This window comes from Hylaeus volcanicus, unplaced genomic scaffold (genome assembly GCF_026283585.1).
Source record: "Hylaeus volcanicus isolate JK05 unplaced genomic scaffold, UHH_iyHylVolc1.0_haploid 12237, whole genome shotgun sequence".
NCBI lineage: Eukaryota > Metazoa > Arthropoda > Insecta > Hymenoptera > Colletidae > Hylaeus > Hylaeus volcanicus.
Genome location: NW_026533172.1, coordinates 1,660,632 through 1,676,997, shown reverse-complemented (window position 1 = coordinate 1,676,997; position 16,366 = coordinate 1,660,632). Strand labels below are relative to the sequence as shown.

The window sequence follows — 16,366 nt, the reverse complement described above, 5'->3', positions numbered from 1 at the left end:
AAAATCGCTACGAGAGGTAATTCCTACAGTATTTTTATTTGACAGCGAAAAAATGTTTTGTTAAAGAAAATCGTAGTTTTATTGTTGGATCCTCAAGTGTCATGAAAATTAGTTGACCACTATTATTTGATGGTTAGTTTCTCTAATGTACGGACATTAATTTTTCTTTCTGGGAATGTACAAAAAGAAAGCATGTGTCTTCACAAAAAATGTATTTTGATAAAAACACACATTTCACTTTATAATTTTGTGCTTTTTTTGACGATAAGAACTAAAAAATCTTACGCTACAATAAACAGAAAAAGTTAAATCAATGTAGTTTTTTTTGCATAAGAAATACGAAACAAAGGACCAGAAAAAAAAAAAACTAAATAACTTCTTAGAATTTCAGGGTTCAAAGGAATTCGGTAGATTACTAGTGCTTTCCGTATTAGTGTCAACAAATACTTTTTTCTCAAGTTTTTGTACAATATCTTTTGCCCACGAAATCGTTGTTAAAACAGATTGACGCAATTCTGTCAACTCGTCTTCCACGGTCGACAATGTTTGATTGACCAAAGAGTATTCTTCTTCCAAGTCTGAAGATAAAGAATGAAAAAAAAACGTACACTATAGTGATTGCTATTTCAAGCCATATACGTTTTTTATAAACAAAACGAAATTTTTTACATACCCGAAACACGTTTCATGATAGATGCAGCACTCTGGTGAATCGATTGAAGGTCTTGTAGTCGACTTACAATAGAAGGAAGAGTTGAGACGACAGGGCGTGATAAGCTCCAAAATGAATAAAGTTTGTTAATGCGGTCATGTGGTAGATTGAACTGATCTAAGAAGCGTATTTTCAATTTTTAAAATAGATACAAACAATATTATATGTTACCATTATCTTGTGATGAGTTTTCTAACTGAAAATTTATTCGCTTGTTTGTCCTAACAAAATCATCTAGCTGAACGTTAAGCGTCTAAGAGGCATGCGTTATTTGAACATTAAAGTGAACACAAGACTTTTCAATATATAAAACTAATAAACGGAAACGTATAGAATGGAAGTGTACTGTGGATATAGACCCAAAAACACAAGTGGATTTTTTTTCCCTGCTCCGAAATTCTATTTTTATTACCTTAATATACTCTATAGTTCTTTCCATCTTATCAGGATACATCATTGAAATAGATGTAAAAATATCTTTAATCGCTGTTGTATTTAATAAACGAAAAATTAAAAGAAAATATTATACAATCAAGTCAAAATTACCTGATGCAATATTGGTGTACGGCAATGACAAATGCGAGTTTTCGTCAATACCTAAGGAAGACTCTAAATTAGAAACACGCCGCTCCAATTCTAAAACATCAACCATTTTTACTTCCGAGGCACTCTCTGGTACTGTGTAAAACTCATAGGTAAAAGATGACGTTGATTCGTTAATATTTTCTTCAATGGGCTCATTTTTTAGTGTATTAGGGTTCTTCAGTTTATTCAACCTATCGTAAATTTCGGTTAAACTTGAATTAACAAGCTGTAAATTGGAAGATGAAAGGATGAGTTTATCGTCCTCTTCATTTGAGGGTAAAAACTCAGCCATTTGATTCAAAATGTCTACATTGCATGATTTTTCTTTGCTTGCCATCTTTTGTTCCGAAAAGGCAGGAAAACCTTTTGTGAATGGCTCGTAACTAAGGCATTCAAGTTGATAGCGCATTTGATTAAGTTCTTTTAACATTTCTAAAGAGTTTTGCATGGTTTCATTCATAGTCTCCACTGAAGATTCTTGATTTTTCATAGTCGACTCAGTTGTTTGACAGGGCGTTATGTTATTTGTACATTGCTTGACTAATTGATTCGTAAAATTTAACGTATCAAAAACTTCTTTTTTTAAACGTGCTACACGCTGTAATGGTGTCTCAGTTTCTTCTAAATATTTATTTTCAGTAGAGGAACCAGAACACAAAAGTTGAGGAAGTGTATTTGAGTGATTTATGACATGATTAGAAAAATTACAGTTTTCAAATTTAGCATACGAAGATGCAATCAAATTAAAGTTAGTTTCACGGGATTCTTTTATATGAAAATTTTTAGATTTAGAATTTTCAATAACAATAGGGCCTTGAGCCACCCCTTCATAAATACCACTGGTAAGATCATTAGCATTAGAATCTGATTTTAAAACGGATTTTTCTTGGAAGATTGCATCAGATAATTCCACCATTTTCATAAATATGTTCTACCACAGCCACAACGCGTTTAATTCAAAAGATTTCAGCTCGATTTCCAAATGTTCCTTAAAACACTGTAAGAATTTTTACTTTTCAATTAAAGGAGTGTATTTTAGAAAAATCTACGTTGTATGCCAAAATGAAAATATTTTCATCAACTATAAAATATAATAACCTAAAGGTGTTAATGCAAATGTTGAGTTAATAGCAATAATTACAAAACAATGATATTTTAGCGAATGTTTTTGTTTTTCATTTATTTATTCAGTAGGTCTGATAATTAAAAAAGTTGAGTTCTTCCATTAGGTCAATTCGGTCGAACCGCGTCAGTAACAGATTTATCCACGCGATTTTAGATTTGTACTCATTTTCGCACCAATGAAACACAATCGATTTAAATTACAAAATAAAAATAAAAATGCTTTTAACACGCGTGTAAATCATTCCAAAGAATCCATCGTTAAAAAAACCAAACAAATTACTCAATGTGAACCAGACCTCTCAGGTACTTATTTTTTGATATGACATTAGTTTATGTTGTGTGTAACCTAAATATAATCATAAAATAAAATGGCTTTATTTTACTATGACATCAAAAAGGGTTAACTCGGGGACAACGTAAAAGGCATGAAAAATTAGAAAGAGTTCAAAGAAAAATTCATTTCATTCAGTATATGGAAAGTTTACGTGCTTTGGAAATGAAAAAAAAAAAGGTAACGAGCTAATTAACAGTTAACATTCTCCTTGTTGTTCTATACTCCGATAATCATTAGTACGGAGCCTTTTCTCAATTCGACGATATAAAAGATTCTTTAAACGCTGCAGCTGAAGAAATGCAAAATAGTAAAAGTTTGTTTTTTTCGCACACAAGTACAAAATTATAAATTATTTGTTTTAGAAACATTAAATGAGTGCAAAAAAAGATCCAAGAAAGCCGAAAACTACTTTATCCCAACTGAATGTGCTCGTTTTAAATCAATACATCAATTTAAAGAGTTTCAAAAAGATCCTATGGAAGCCATATGCCAACATTTAAGTAATGTTTTCAAAAGGTGAACGAGTATGACGTCCTTTACTCAACTGCACAGCGAAGGTCATGCGACTAGAGTTAGCGAAGCTTTAATGTCACGTAGCCTTAAATAGACTCTTTTTTTTTTGTAAACTAGCCAAAAAAAAAGCATAAACAAATTTTTTTTTTTGGTTAACTTATTCCCGCTGATTTTTTATGTCGTTTTCTAATGAAACAAAAAAACGTTTACAAACGACTTATTGGTTCCACTGTACTTTGAATATTTCCCATGAAATTTGGTTATACGCTCCGTAACTTTTGAATTAGCTGCAATTTTTTTTCTGTAAAACAAACCACATATAGAGTCAGACTGTGCACAGTAAGCATACTCGTTGGTAATTTCGTCCGACACAACAGGAAGTATGTCAAAGTTGGATTCTGCAATTATTCGTGCATGCAATTCAAAAGTAAACCAGCAATAGTAGTAGAAATACTACCTTGTCCACTTTTTGGGGAAATCACAATTTTTTTTTCATCACACAAAAGTAACGCTGTGAGAAAATACCGACACACTTCAGAGCGAGTACGACCAGAAACTACTTCTTGAAAAGAAACAGTTTCGGTACTTGATTGCTGGGTGTCATGGATGCTGTTTGCTAAATTTATTTTATACACTCCAACATCGAAGGAAGGAAATGTATTTACTTTTTGCAACCAACGATCAACATTAGTACGCCAAATCGCTACTCTAAAAAAAAAATTTTACAATTTCTCTTACAAAAATCACTACCTTTGACGTAAGCCTGTTTTACTATCGTTATCCATCATAGAATCCCCAAGAGAAACTCGCAATGACCCATTACCGAACGACTTTTGCAACATATCCTATGTCATGAAAACATCATATCATGGAAAAACATTTTTAACTTGGACTCTTTTTTTTTCTTCCTAAGACATACTGAATACGTTGCATGCCCCCCCATCACTGCTGCTTCAATGTCGGTATCGATACCTAGTGAAGTTTCAAGACTGACGTCTGGATTCAATTCAGTTGCGTCGGGTTCTTGCTGTATATCCGTTAAAGAATCATATGTTGTTGATTCCGTTTCTTTAAGAGTTGCTGGAACAGCCTCCCAATCGTTTTCGTTGCAACGTTGAAGGTTTCCTTCTCTATTTAATTGCTGAGAAGGTGATAACATGTATAAAATGATTTTGGACCAACAAAATTGTTTTAGTTAATATTCTTTACCATCTCTATATCGGATGAGGCCGGATGAGACATGCAAGTTGAACGAAATGTGGAAATAAAAGTATTTTCCAAAAAACACCATGTTGAGCCCAAACGGTAAGCATCTGCTAGTAGAAAATTAGGACTTTTTAAATCAGGAAACGTTGGAATTAGTTTTGTTGCAGATGGCGTTTGGCGTTCGGCAAAAGTAATAGATTTTTCCATAGAACTAAAACTAGCTAATGTAGAACGCTGCAATAGAGTGAACATTAAAAGAGAATCACTTTGAAGAGTATCCGTTGGAGAAAGATAAATTTCCTGATTCAGCTTTCTTTTAATAAAAAATTTACACAGTATAAGATATAATAGTCTCTCATCTAAAAAAATTAGCAAGGTCACCTTGATGTGTTTCCCACTTTCTGCGGTCTATTTCGTCCTGAATATGAACAATTAAAGAAAACGAGTTTATTTTTTTAAAGTTCCTATTGATATAAACTGGACTACCAAGTTGTTGATGACAATTTAACCGTTGTAAAGGATTTTGTGCTAAACGTGACTTTATTTTAAATACGGGATTCGTCTCTTTGGAAACAAGAGTGGCGTCCATATCGTAATTTGTTCTTGTCGTCGAATGAAACGCATGACTACCTAAGCAATCAATACATTTATATGTTACTGTATCCTGCGACTACGTATAAAAACACTACAAGTCTTTCTATTTTTTTTATTTACCAGCATGCTCACTTTACCTGAAACTGTCATTGTATTTGTATCATTAATTTGCCTTGAACTTGCTGGGAGTGGAGTTCGTTCGCTAAGTGGTAACAAGGTATTTGATGAGTCGAGTCCTTGGGTATAGCATGACGTGGAAGGTCGAGGAGTTTCTGAAAGACCTATAAATGGTGTATTAAAATTGTAACGCAAAAAAAAAACCTGTACTAATATTATGGTCACAAATTTGAGCATCTTCTGTTGTCAAGCTGAACTGCTCACTCCAAATGACATCTTGAGAATCGACTAAAAGCGAACCCGTTTTAGGATGAGTTGGTAACGATGTGACCTATTTTTGAATTAAAACAACAGTATTAAAGGTTAGGCTTTATTTGAACATATAATCCATTGTACCCTTAGTTCGTTTCGATCGTCTCGTGGTACAAGTAGTAGAGGCATTATGTGCATTTTAGAGTGGTGTTGTAACTTAATGTCCATAAGACGCAAAGGAGCTTTTTCACAAGCGGCGTTTGTTGGTACACTTTTTTGCAACAAATTATGAATATACGGGCATTGTACAATTCCATTGTCTAATTTTACGTTAGATATATAATCGTCTGCTTTGGTTGGAGTCTTGTATACAATAGAACAACATAAACAATATACCACAAAAGTCGACTTTTCTAAAAGAAAATTACAATAGCATTCCAAGGAATAAAAAGAATATCCATATTATCCCAATCATCGGAAGACTTTCCTGGTCGACGACCCCAAGCCTTCCCAGTTCTTCTCGGTAATGTATCTGAGCAAGATATTCCTTTTCGAGTAAATGAAGAAAAATTCTGCAAGGTTTTGTAAGTTAAAGCCAGCAAATATTCTACTTTTTTAGAGTAAACGGATGTTCCACATTGAAGCCTTCAAAAAAATCATCATAAATATTATTTAAATGATAAATGTCTTTGAACTTCGCTCTCACATTAAAGCAGCCTCAACAAAGTTTATTTGATAGGGTTCGTCATCCTCAGTATCACCAACACCGCATCCGTCTAGGCCCTCCTTAGCCCTAGTGACTTGCTCTTCCACTTGGTTCAAATAAGCTTCTAGTTCCGATGCAACGTCAATATCCCAATTCTGTTCTAAATCTCGCGTTGGTTTCAGCAAAAGTGAACTGCCGCACCGTTGTGACATTGTTTACACTTGAACACAACTATCAAAATCCTAAAAAAATAAAAAATCTATACGAACAATTCATCTACAGCTTTTTGTTTTTAATACAAACGGTTTGTTCAATCAAAGAATCTTTTATTGCTCTTATTTGGTTCCCATTTACTGTTAATTCAATTCCATTTAAGAAGCGACTGCACATGCAGTTGCTACTTTCTCTAGTTTGAATGGAAATTCCGTCTCACTAATATACTGAGCATATTATAAGTAGCAGTATTAGTTCAATGTTCTGTATTTAATAAGTCACATTGTGAATTTTTTATAAGTTTGCTAGACCATTTTTTTATCTTGTATAATTCTTCATAAATTGTTGAAAATTTTACTTTTCAATTTAAATTGATTTAACACCATCACTTTAACCTTTTTATAATTATTTAAAAAAAAAGAAAGAATCATCGAATTCCAGTCAACGATATTAAATTTTAAAGGTATTCCAATCTATTTTAATGTTGACCATGAAAAAACAAGGATTTTGTAAATTGGTATCACTATTACTCGGGGCTTCAGCTACCTTTTCAGGAGCGTCGTTATTCAATGTGTCGGAAGATTTTCGAACAATTATTTTTCCCAATATTAAAGATTTGTTGTCATTGGTCCTAGCTATTTATTTTTCAATTGTTTCAATATCTGCACTTTTTTTCACTTATTACACAGTAGATAAGCGTCCTTTTCTATTCACAGGTCTTATTGGAAATACGGTTACTGCGGCATTGCTACCTTTGGTATGCCTCTTTCCAAGTGTAAGTATTTTTTTTTCTTGGCTAAATATAGTTTTTTAATTAAAAAAAATATCGATGAAATTACATGTTCCTTCAGGAAAAATTAGGAGCTTCATTTTTATGCATTTTGACGGGTTTTTTAGGTCTTTTTCTTTCACTAAGCCTAACATCTGCTATAGGTTTAGGAGCAAATAATACGGATGTCGATATTGGTTCATTTGCAGCTGGTTTTGGATTTTCAGGTTGTATGTCGTTTGCGGTTTGGATGTTTTTCGCATACGGCGTCTACAACAAAAAAAATAAAGCCTCAGTTTTACTAAGCATTACATCTCTCTTTTGGTTTTCAGTCGTCCTCTCATGGTTCGTCATTAGTCTTTATTTAATTTTACTAAAACGAAATCGACTTAATTCTACTCAAAGTGGAATTTTGGAAAAAGAGGAAAGTAATTTCATTAAGGTTTTACAAGATCAACCGACAGAAAAAGATACTTTATCTCAAAAGTCTGAAACAGGTCTTCTTGTCAATGATGCTACGTATATCGACATCATGAAAAAAGCATCAGTTCTTTTGTTTTTACGCTTTTTTGGATTTTACGAAACATACATTATTTTTCCAAGCATAGGTCCAAAATTATGGAAACCTACCAGATTCAATGGAAGTATACTCATTGGAGTGTTTCAAATAGTCGATTTTTTAGGACGTTATTTCCCAGTGTATTTTCCTCAGTTTATATTGACTCAATCGCAACTCGTTTTTGGCTGCTTTCCAAAAGGAGTTATAGTTATTTTATGCTGTATAGCTGTTCAGCATGCTACGAATTTCCCATGGAATTTTCTACCATTTCAGATCCTTCTCGTCAGCTTAATAGCTTTTAGTAATGGTTGGTTTACGTCGTCAACAACAATTCGCTTGCCACAACGCTTTACCTCTCGTAAGGGTAAAAGCGCTTCTTCAGCATTAGGTCTTTGTTTAGCTTTCGTTGGTATAGCGTTGGGAATGTGGAGTTCTATAATTCTAGGTAGCAGTATCGCATAATTTAAAAAAAATTATTTTAATTTGATTGTAGTAGTTTTAAATTACCAATGTTATTCAATTATCAAAATATCAATAGTTCGTACAGAATAGATATATACGTACACACAAATATTCCAGCAACTATAATATGGTTTTAATTTAATACATTATTACATTAAACGATTTTAATTGATCACATTTTTTTTATAAAAAATTCTGATAAGTTTTTCAGCATAAACAGGACCAGAAATTAATTTTTTAAACTTTTACCTTCGAACATTAAAAATTTGATTCAAGGTGTATCGCAAAGTTCAAACAGATTTGTAAAAAAACCGTTGTCATACAATCAATGGAGCACCTTGAAAAGCAGCAAGAAACGAGTGAACTTAGTTTAAAATGGTCTCCAGAACGCATTTTTACTGTCTTTTATAATAGAGGCAAACCACATTATAATGAAGAACACCAAGCTCTTTTTTCTCTTTACGAATCAAAGGCATACGTAACAGATTCCAAATTATCTGAAATTTTAGCTACTATTGGTGGATTAGGCGATCATATAACTACTATTTGTGTTAATTCAAAGGGAACTATTCTCGTTGCTTGTTGCTCTTCTTTCCTTTTTCGTGTTTATCAACTTGATTGGGATGCTTTTAGATCTGCACGATCGCGCACCAATCATGAATTCGCAGCTGAAGATCTTCACGCACACGATAATTTATCACAAAAATTACAAGACGACGTTTTCACTTCTCGTCACATATTACCTGTTCGAGAAATTAGGTCGTGGAAAGTAAGAGAAACTATTTTAATTTTATGTATAAAAAAATACTGCCACTTTTTCTTTTTAAATATTTTAAAACGTCATCTTCTTGTAGGGTCCCCAAGTATTATCTAGTTGTACCGTTATGTCATCGGATCTTTCGATTAGTACTCTTGTCGCCGCTGGTTTTACGGATGGTTCTCTTTATATCTATGATGTTGCAACAGGCAACTGTACTCATAAATTTTCTAAACATTTCGAAAAAGTTGGAGCTATCAAGTAAAGACAATACAAGAATCTCGCACATTAACTTCTATAAAAACATGTAAAAACAAGAAAAGCCTTGATAAATCTTTTTTTATTTTATAGATTTCATCCTTGTCGACTCCTATTATTCTCAACATCTACTGATGGCGAAATACGAGTACATGATTTGTACCGTCATATGTAAATTTCCAATTTGTGTCTATCTTGGTCTTTCTGTGAGTACATAGTAATTTTTTTTTTATTTAGCACCGTTGCGAAGTTTATTGATCATTTATCTTTACCTACGGATTTCGATTTTATTATAAAGACTTCTTCAAAAAATGTTAGTTCTGAGGTGTTGCAATTGGGAGGCTTTGCTTCCTGCAGTCGAGACATGGTCGTTAATGTATGGAGTCTTGATTCACTTGATTCTCTTGTGAGTCGTTTGGTTACAAAACACAAAATGGTATCTTTGTTTTTTATTTAGTTTCTAGATAAAGTTAAAGAAAACGCTGGGAACAAAAACATATCAAAATCCTTAAAAGATGCTATAAAGATTGGTCTTCCAATGAGTGATATTGAAAAACAATTTTTAATTTACGATTCACCATTAGGATTCAAAGATTCTAAAAAAAAAAATAGATCCACTCATTCATTGACAGAAAATTCTGCAGATGTCCAGCTTATTCAAAATTGGTACCCTACAAGTCTTTGTGATGATCCGTTACATATAGAACCGGTTCATCAGTTGACCGTCCATGAAAGTGTGGAAACCATTTGTTGTTTGAGTTCAACTTTGTTTTCTGATTGTTCTTTCATTCAACGCGATCAATGCATTCAAGGTAAAGACATAGGCAATGATTGCGTAGTATGTTATTACTAGAAACTTTTTTTGAATGCAATATAATTAAAATATAATCCATGTAACGACTGTGTAGCCCTTCAAGATATTTGTTCTTGGGTTATTGTTGTTGGAGGCGAGTCGGGAAATTTAACATTATGGGATCCTTCTACTCGAAAAAAGCTTTTAGTAATTCGGAATTTTTTTTTTAAACTGTTTGTGAATGTGTTGCTTCCTTTTCGCAGACTTTGGATGCAATTCACAAAAGAAATGGAACGATTGTTTCTTTAAATTATCACGTCTCACCTACCGGAGCTCCATGGCTTCTCTGTGCCTCAAGTGATAATATCATAGTATTCTGGAATCTGAGGACACTCCGAGAAGACAGAATTGTGTTAGGTTCAGGTCGAGAACTTATTCACTGCCAATTCGTTAATACTCCAGAAGCGCATTTTTTGGAACCTTATAAACCTAACGAATCTTTTTTAAAAATCGGAGAGATGGATCACCCTGTACAATACAAGAATCTTTTTAAGCAAATCTTACTTTTACGCAGCGATCCTTCGTGTGTACTTTTGCAAATGTCCTCTAAGCATACAACCGCTACTATTCTAAATGGTCATACCGATACAGTTCTATCAGCAGATTGTACAGCTAATGGTTGTTGGATAGTATCAGGATCAAAAGACCATAATATTCGTATTTGGAGCACTTTAATAAAGCAGTGTGTTGCTATTTATGACATCCATGCTGCTCCAGTTACAAATGTTAAGGTTAACGTTTGTATCAAGTAATACGTGTTCTTATTAGACAGTCCATGTTATGAATTTCTTATGCTACTCATTAATTTCTTTTATTGGTAGACCTGAAGAATTCACGAAATGTTCATGTCATTCAAACAACAATCCAGCATTTGAGGGAAAAAAGCAATCGACACTATGCAATTCATTTTTTGGTCTGAGTGTGTGTTTGGACGGTATTTTAAAATTATTTACTGTTGACTGCAAAGCTTTGACTACAATGGTTGATAATTATTTAAATGAAAACGTTTCTGCAAAAATTTTTGACATAACTGAAAAGCATGAAAAGACAAAGCCAAACGCTATTCAGTGTATGACTGTTAAGGAATCTGAAAAATCGGTTGTTGCGCATGAGAAGGAGATAAATGCTTTGGCTATAGCTCCTAACAACAAGGTATGTATACCTTGAAATTCGTGAATAGTTTTATTAAAAAAAAAATTTAGATGGCTGCTACGGGAAGTTCCGATAAAACAATAAAACTCTGGGGTCTTCCAAGCCTAGATTTTTTAGGTACATGTCGAGGACATTCTCGCCCCGTTCTATCATTAAATTTTTCACCCATAGAAAAAGTACAACATGACTAAATCATACATGCAGCATCTCTTGTGTGTGTGTGTGTGTAACTGTGTCTCTCCTCTCCATATATTGATGTCTTATAGGTTATTGCTAGTGGTAGCGGTGACGGTACTATTCGTTTATGGAATTTAAAAGATTTTAGTTGTTTAAAAACTTTTCAGTTACCCCAAAGTTCAGTTCTTAGTTTAAATTACATAACCTATGGAACTCAATTAGTCAGTTCGTCGGGAGATGGGAAACTAAAGCTTTGGAATATCCGAACATCTGAATGCATTGGTACTTTTGATCATCACAATGGTCAAAAGGTATTTCGTTTTTTTCATTTTTATTTTTGCTTGCTCAAAATTTATTCTTTTTCCATCAGGTGTGGTCTATTTCCGTAGACAAATCTTTTCAAAAACATTTATTATCAGCTGCTGCAGATCATACATTTATTTTATGGAAAGATGTCACAGATGTTTTTCAAAGACAACAAATTATAGAATTGCAAAAAGAAGCATCAGATATTTTAGAAATAAATTCTTTAACAAAATGTGGTAAAATTTTCAAAGCACTTGGTTTAAGTATAAAACGTAGCAGAATGCATCAAACTCAAACGATCTTAGAGCAATCCTTCGAAAGTCGTCTTTTTGAACGTTATGATAACGAAACTTCCCTCACGACTTCATCACCCCAAGGAGCTTTAAAACTGCTAACGGCTTTTGAATTGGAAAAAAAAATACCTTTTATTCATACTGAGGAGTTGGGAAACTTTCTTTGTGAGTTATCTGATGATCTTTTGAAAAATCTTCTTGAATTTATCGTAAAGTGGAACACTAATGGGAAAACATCCAATTTAGCAAATTTTCTTTTAAACGTCATCTTTCAATATATACCGTATGAAACGTCCAAGTCATGATAAATTTGTGTCTTTATATAAAATTGTATTTTATCCTACTTTACCTTAAGCCTTAACTTGTGTTATTACAGCTTTTAAAAAAAATTTCCATAACCATTCATGTGCTTAATGTCTAGTTTATATTTTAAAGAAAGCTCGAAAATTGTAATGTTTCACACTTTCTTTTTTTGCTGGTTGTAGGAATGCAAGGCTTATGCGTATTGAAGGCTTTCCTTCTTTAGCTTCGGCTTTCTCCGCTTACATTACGCGTCATATCAGTCGTATCGATGGATTAGTACAAAAAACGTTTCTCATAGATATGATTTTTCTAACATCAAACGGAAAATCCTATTTATCAGTGCCTGAATTCCCGTTACGTGCGCCAGAAAATACTCAACCCGAATCCGAAATTGTACCATTGTCGTTAAGTGATGCGTATAAAGCATTTTTCGGTATGTTTAACACCATCAGCCCTTCAACTTTTTTATAAATTTCTGTATTTCAAGATGTCTAACCGTAGAATACTATTTCGTATTTTTTTCCAATTTATTTTACTTCCTTCCAACATATAAAAAAAAAAATTTTTTTTTTTCCGTATGCTTTCTCGCTGAAATCGTTAAAACAAAAAAAACTTTTAATGCGCGTAGAAAACATTTTACAAGTTATTATAAAAAGAATCAATACGTTTATTTATTAGTTAACTTAAAAAAAGAATTGTGCAAAAACCACCTAACAATTTTTTAAAAACGGCGGTAAGACATTTAGTAAATGAATACTGTTAGTTATTTTATTAAAATAAAGTGATATTAAATTTTTACGGCAAAATAGTTCCAACAATAGATAAGTTTATTAAGTTTAAATCGGTTTCTGATCCTTTACCTCCGGACAAAAATAAAGCTATATTTTCTGGTAAAATAAGACAATCCCGCACGCGTTCAACCTCTTTAAAGCCTTTGCGTACAGACCACACCGGTCCTTGGAAGATTATAGTAATTTTAGTCATTTATACATAGAGCAATACTTCACAGTATATATTTACCTTCAAACGAGTATTTCCGATGATTTCCTTGAATAGCAAGTGTATACCGATTCGAATGATGCTTCCAATGGATAACTATTAAACTTATGTAAATAGCAGGATCAACATCCGCTTTTCTATGGACCCGTAACACAAAATGTTTGTCGTAACAATGGTAAATCTATACAACAAGCTTTCATAAAGAAAACGAATAGAAAAGTAAAGAATTGACGCAAGACATACATGACGTTGCCAAAATAATTGTTTTCCGGAAGACTTTGACTTTTTTGATTGTAGATTTTTAGAGTTGCAGCAAAAATTTATAATTTTACCCTCAATCTCTTCATAACTGCACTCAAAATACAGAAAATGAAGTCGTAGAGACATAATTGAGAGACTTTAAACACGACCGCAACCAACTACTAACTCATGCATGCAGACAAGATGATTTACAAGATCTTCTGCAGTTCCTTCAAATCCGCAACCCTATGTGTTTAGAACAAATTGACAAGCCACCATCCACACGACTATTTTGCTAACAATCGAACCTGATCGGAATGTAGGCATTTAAAATGCTTGTAATGACATCGTGACTCATGCTCTTTCTTTAATTCATACTTAATAACAGCTTTGCAACCTAATGAAGCGTAGCGGCATGAGACCTAAATACAAATTATTTATTTAACAAAAATTAGTTGCTTGACATGCAATACGTTTCCGTACATACTTTCCCTACTGACTCCGCTAAACGATCTAAAACCCGACAACGAATGTCGATTGATGAGGAACGACATGTGGGACATATTTTTACTTTTCCTATGCATTCGCAACACAAAGGGTGACCTTCACGACACTGATAAATTGGAGGGATCATACAATCAAAACAAACTGGACATTCTAGTAGTTCCAGTGTTTGTTTCACATTAATTGTTGGTAAATCTGATCCGTCTATGTTAAGAGCTTCCATTGGCAAGGATTTCACTTTGAAAACACTTTTCTGAGGAAAGAGGGTTACACCTTCATTTCGCGATTCTGCACTACAAAAGGTGTCTGTACTTGGTGAATTTTCGTCTAAATTACTACTGCTCATGTTATCAACACACTCAGGCGAATACTCCTGTTGCATTGACAATAAAACTTTAACAAAATTTTTTGAAATTATACAAACTGTTATGTAATCAATATATTAAAAACGTAAATATTAAAACCATTCCATCTGTTACATTTTAACAGAGCTAAATACTTGAAAATTTTTTTTTACATAGTCAATTTCCAAAGTAGACACAAAACATCAGAATAAGAACTAATGATGAGTCTATTCTAAATTTAAATGGAATACTTTTGTAAATGAGACTAAACCTTAAATATCTTCCGAGTCGAATTTACCTAAAATTCTATTTAATTCCTTTTTTTTAAATATTTAGAAAAAGACATTTTGTTTCTTCAAGATTATGCTTGAATTTATGGAATACATGCTGGTAAATAAATTATTTTTTAACGCAAAACTGAATTGTGGAAATCTACACTTCTCAACAAAAAAAAAATAATTAAACAATTATTCAAATCTATTTTCTTTTAAAACTTTTTATTATTTCACTCTTTACTAAAACATTTCAATGACGAATACTAATAGAATAAAATTTATATTCTGAGATTAGTTTATTTATGACATTTGTTTTTTGAATTTATTACTCCACGTAATTTCAAAAAACATGCTTTACGTAGTCAACAAACAAAAAAATACTTTTTACAATTTCATCAGTATACAAACTACTTTTCAATTATAAAAACATTAACCGAAACTAAAGTATAATCACATCATGAATTGATCAATAAAAAGGAATACCAAGTAAAAACAAAAGCTTGTTATGTTTGATCTTTGAATATAAAAACAGGTTCTGATTTCGATTGTCTTTAATATATTTTCATTAACTTGCCATCATAATGTAAGATTTCATTTTTCACCACCATTTTATAGTATCTTTGTATTCAAAACATAAATTTCCAGAATCCCTGTTGCATATAACATAAAACATTTTGCTATAAATCGTAAAAAATTTTTTGACAACAAATAACTTCCATAGTAGTGACATACTTTTGCTGATTAAAACTCAAACAACGCATTGTTTTAACTTAATACATTTTACAAAACTGTTGCTTCGGTACCAAACAATAGTTTTTGAGATCTATAGATTTTTTTTTTTGATGATACAACTACTTCTTAATCTCAACTTGTCAGTCCTGAGAGTATTTTATTGTGTTTTTTCACAAAAATAATATACGTGCTTACAAAAAAATACATTTATTTTTTCTTTTTGCATTAAATAGCCTAGCACGTCTGAAACCTTTTTCATTCGTACTGTAACAAATTTTCTCCAGTTGTTCACATAGAAGTGGTTAAATCTTAATTCATTTTCTTAGCTAAAATTTTTGAACAAGAAGATGATTTTTTTAAAGCGGAATCCTTTTCGCTACTATGCCGATTATACTACCGATATGAACGATTTTTTTGACTTTTAAAAATAATTACATTTTAAAGTAATTTCTCTTCATAGAAATAATTCATTACTTCTACAGTCACCAATTTCTTCACAGTTATTGAAACGTGTAATTTGTGTGTAGAAAATGTATTTAATCAAAATGTCCATCCATAAAGCTTTGATACTTTAATTTGTTAATAGAACGTAGGCGTACTTTCTATGTTATAGTTTAAACTAATATATAGAGTATTTCGCACTAAAAGTTCATGTTTAATCTCTTTTTTTTCCATACAAGAATATGAAGATGTTCCATGTGAGGTGAAATACCACAATTTTCAATTTATTTCATCAAATATAGAAAATAATAACATTTTCTTGAATAACTTAGAGTGGACATTTTCGTTTAATAATCCATTTGAAAACAGATATGGAAATTCCGTTTTTTATAGTTACGAAATATTGATTAACATTAACAAAAGTCATCATAAAATGACTTAGTAATTATTATTTTATCATTGTTTTTTAAAAGAAAAAGAATGTTTTTTTTAAACTGCAAAACAATCCGATATATACCGTACACTTGTTACTTTAATGTTCCTAAAACGACTATTTTCTAATTATTTTTCATAAATTTTACTTTC

The 16,366-nt window shown here is 32.1% G+C and overlaps 5 protein-coding genes across 11 annotated transcripts; 2 read left to right on the top strand and 3 right to left on the bottom strand.

The window, feature by feature from the left end:
- Positions 1-216: 216 nt before the first annotated feature.
- On the bottom strand, positions 217-2,471 carry LOC128884174 (dynactin subunit 2-like). The gene is made up of 5 exons (XM_054137315.1): positions 1,259-2,471; positions 1,125-1,198; positions 884-965; positions 674-829; positions 217-578 (listed from the first exon to the last, which is right to left on the bottom strand). Exons 1-5 carry the CDS (start codon positions 2,217-2,219, stop codon positions 388-390), a joined length of 1,464 nt encoding a protein of 487 aa, XP_053993290.1. The 5' UTR covers positions 2,220-2,471; the 3' UTR covers positions 217-387.
- A 79-nt stretch (positions 2,472-2,550) lies between these two features.
- On the top strand, positions 2,551-3,503 carry LOC128884176 (uncharacterized). Of its 2 annotated transcripts, none has more exons than XM_054137320.1 (4): positions 2,551-2,725; positions 2,821-2,933; positions 2,994-3,063; positions 3,119-3,503. In XM_054137320.1, the coding sequence occupies exons 1-4, from the start codon at positions 2,599-2,601 to the stop codon at positions 3,274-3,276; spliced, it is 468 nt and encodes a 155-aa protein (XP_053993295.1). In that variant the 5' UTR covers positions 2,551-2,598; the 3' UTR covers positions 3,277-3,503. The 2 variants fall into 2 exon arrangements, with proteins under 2 accessions (XP_053993295.1, XP_053993294.1); XM_054137319.1 differs by having other exon boundaries at positions 2,555-2,725; positions 2,994-3,069.
- LOC128884173 (uncharacterized) lies at positions 3,317-6,364 on the bottom strand. Of its 4 annotated transcripts, XM_054137314.1 has the most exons (14): positions 6,145-6,364; positions 5,867-6,083; positions 5,583-5,801; positions 5,391-5,517; positions 5,207-5,350; positions 4,962-5,105; positions 4,857-4,893; positions 4,479-4,788; positions 4,189-4,410; positions 4,020-4,114; positions 3,727-3,977; positions 3,619-3,667; positions 3,505-3,570; positions 3,317-3,455 (listed from the first exon to the last, which is right to left on the bottom strand). In XM_054137314.1, the coding sequence occupies exons 1-14, from the start codon at positions 6,354-6,356 to the stop codon at positions 3,422-3,424; spliced, it is 2,127 nt and encodes a 708-aa protein (XP_053993289.1). In that variant the 5' UTR covers positions 6,357-6,364; the 3' UTR covers positions 3,317-3,421. The 4 variants fall into 4 exon arrangements, with proteins under 4 accessions (XP_053993289.1, XP_053993285.1, XP_053993286.1 ...); XM_054137310.1 differs by having other exon boundaries at positions 3,505-3,667; XM_054137311.1 differs by having other exon boundaries at positions 3,505-3,667; positions 5,397-5,517.
- Positions 6,365-6,996: 632 nt separating this feature from the next.
- Positions 6,997-12,871, top strand: LOC128884172 (transducin beta-like protein 3). Its single transcript, XM_054137309.1, has 15 exons — positions 6,997-7,132; positions 7,209-7,992; positions 8,049-8,916; positions 9,002-9,165; positions 9,256-9,333; positions 9,400-9,568; positions 9,620-9,974; positions 10,071-10,162; positions 10,219-10,763; positions 10,837-11,167; positions 11,218-11,343; positions 11,434-11,655; positions 11,715-12,226; positions 12,429-12,679; positions 12,734-12,871. The coding sequence occupies exons 3-15, from the start codon at positions 8,476-8,478 to the stop codon at positions 12,739-12,741; spliced, it is 3,294 nt and encodes a 1,097-aa protein (XP_053993284.1). The 5' UTR covers positions 6,997-7,132; positions 7,209-7,992; positions 8,049-8,475; the 3' UTR covers positions 12,742-12,871.
- A 26-nt stretch (positions 12,872-12,897) lies between these two features.
- LOC128884175 (uncharacterized) lies at positions 12,898-14,712 on the bottom strand. 3 transcript variants are annotated; one of them, XM_054137317.1, is made up of 7 exons: positions 14,632-14,712; positions 13,973-14,282; positions 13,794-13,907; positions 13,673-13,731; positions 13,489-13,594; positions 13,267-13,426; positions 12,898-13,202 (listed from the first exon to the last, which is right to left on the bottom strand). In XM_054137317.1, exons 2-7 carry the CDS (start codon positions 14,210-14,212, stop codon positions 13,042-13,044), a joined length of 840 nt encoding a protein of 279 aa, XP_053993292.1. In that variant the 5' UTR covers positions 14,213-14,282; positions 14,632-14,712; the 3' UTR covers positions 12,898-13,041. The 3 variants fall into 3 exon arrangements, with proteins under 3 accessions (XP_053993292.1, XP_053993293.1, XP_053993291.1); XM_054137318.1 differs by lacking the exon at positions 14,632-14,712 and adding an exon at positions 14,302-14,616 and having other exon boundaries at positions 13,973-14,242; XM_054137316.1 differs by lacking the exon at positions 14,632-14,712 and having other exon boundaries at positions 13,973-14,616.
- Positions 14,713-16,366: the final 1,654 nt, after the last annotated feature.

Excerpts from the sequence above, each read along its gene's own strand:
- LOC128884174 (XM_054137315.1), bottom strand. The coding sequence starts at position 2,219 with ATGAAAATGGTGGAATTATCTGATGCAATCTTCCAAGAAAAATCCGTT. Across the intron at positions 1,199-1,258 it reads GTACACCAATATTGCATCAG|CGATTAAAGATATTTTTACA; the intron begins GTAATTTTGACT and ends TAAATACAACAG. Across the intron at positions 830-883 it reads AAACTCATCACAAGATAATG|ATCAGTTCAATCTACCACAT; the intron begins GTAACATATAAT and ends TACGCTTCTTAG.
- LOC128884176 (XM_054137319.1), top strand. The coding sequence starts at position 2,599 with ATGAAACACAATCGATTTAAATTACAAAATAAAAATAAAAATGCTTTT. Across the intron at positions 2,726-2,820 it reads ATGTGAACCAGACCTCTCAG|GGTTAACTCGGGGACAACGT; the intron begins GTACTTATTTTT and ends GACATCAAAAAG. Across the intron at positions 2,934-2,993 it reads TGGAAATGAAAAAAAAAAAG|TACGGAGCCTTTTCTCAATT; the intron begins GTAACGAGCTAA and ends GATAATCATTAG.
- LOC128884173 (XM_054137310.1), bottom strand. The coding sequence starts at position 6,356 with ATGTCACAACGGTGCGGCAGTTCACTTTTGCTGAAACCAACGCGAGAT. Across the intron at positions 6,084-6,144 it reads TTTGTTGAGGCTGCTTTAAT|GCTTCAATGTGGAACATCCG; the intron begins GTGAGAGCGAAG and ends ATTTTTTTGAAG. Across the intron at positions 3,668-3,726 it reads TTCCCCAAAAAGTGGACAAG|AATCCAACTTTGACATACTT; the intron begins GTAGTATTTCTA and ends GAATAATTGCAG.
- LOC128884172 (XM_054137309.1), top strand. The coding sequence starts at position 8,476 with ATGGAGCACCTTGAAAAGCAGCAAGAAACGAGTGAACTTAGTTTAAAA. Across the intron at positions 10,163-10,218 it reads CTACTCGAAAAAAGCTTTTA|ACTTTGGATGCAATTCACAA; the intron begins GTAATTCGGAAT and ends TCCTTTTCGCAG. Across the intron at positions 12,227-12,428 it reads GTCATCTTTCAATATATACC|GAATGCAAGGCTTATGCGTA; the intron begins GTATGAAACGTC and ends TGCTGGTTGTAG.
- LOC128884175 (XM_054137316.1), bottom strand. The coding sequence starts at position 14,371 with ATGCAACAGGAGTATTCGCCTGAGTGTGTTGATAACATGAGCAGTAGT. Across the intron at positions 13,732-13,793 it reads AATGCCTACATTCCGATCAG|GGTTGCGGATTTGAAGGAAC; the intron begins GTTCGATTGTTA and ends CTAAACACATAG. Across the intron at positions 13,595-13,672 it reads CATCTTGTCTGCATGCATGA|TTATGAAGAGATTGAGGGTA; the intron begins GTTAGTAGTTGG and ends TTTTGAGTGCAG.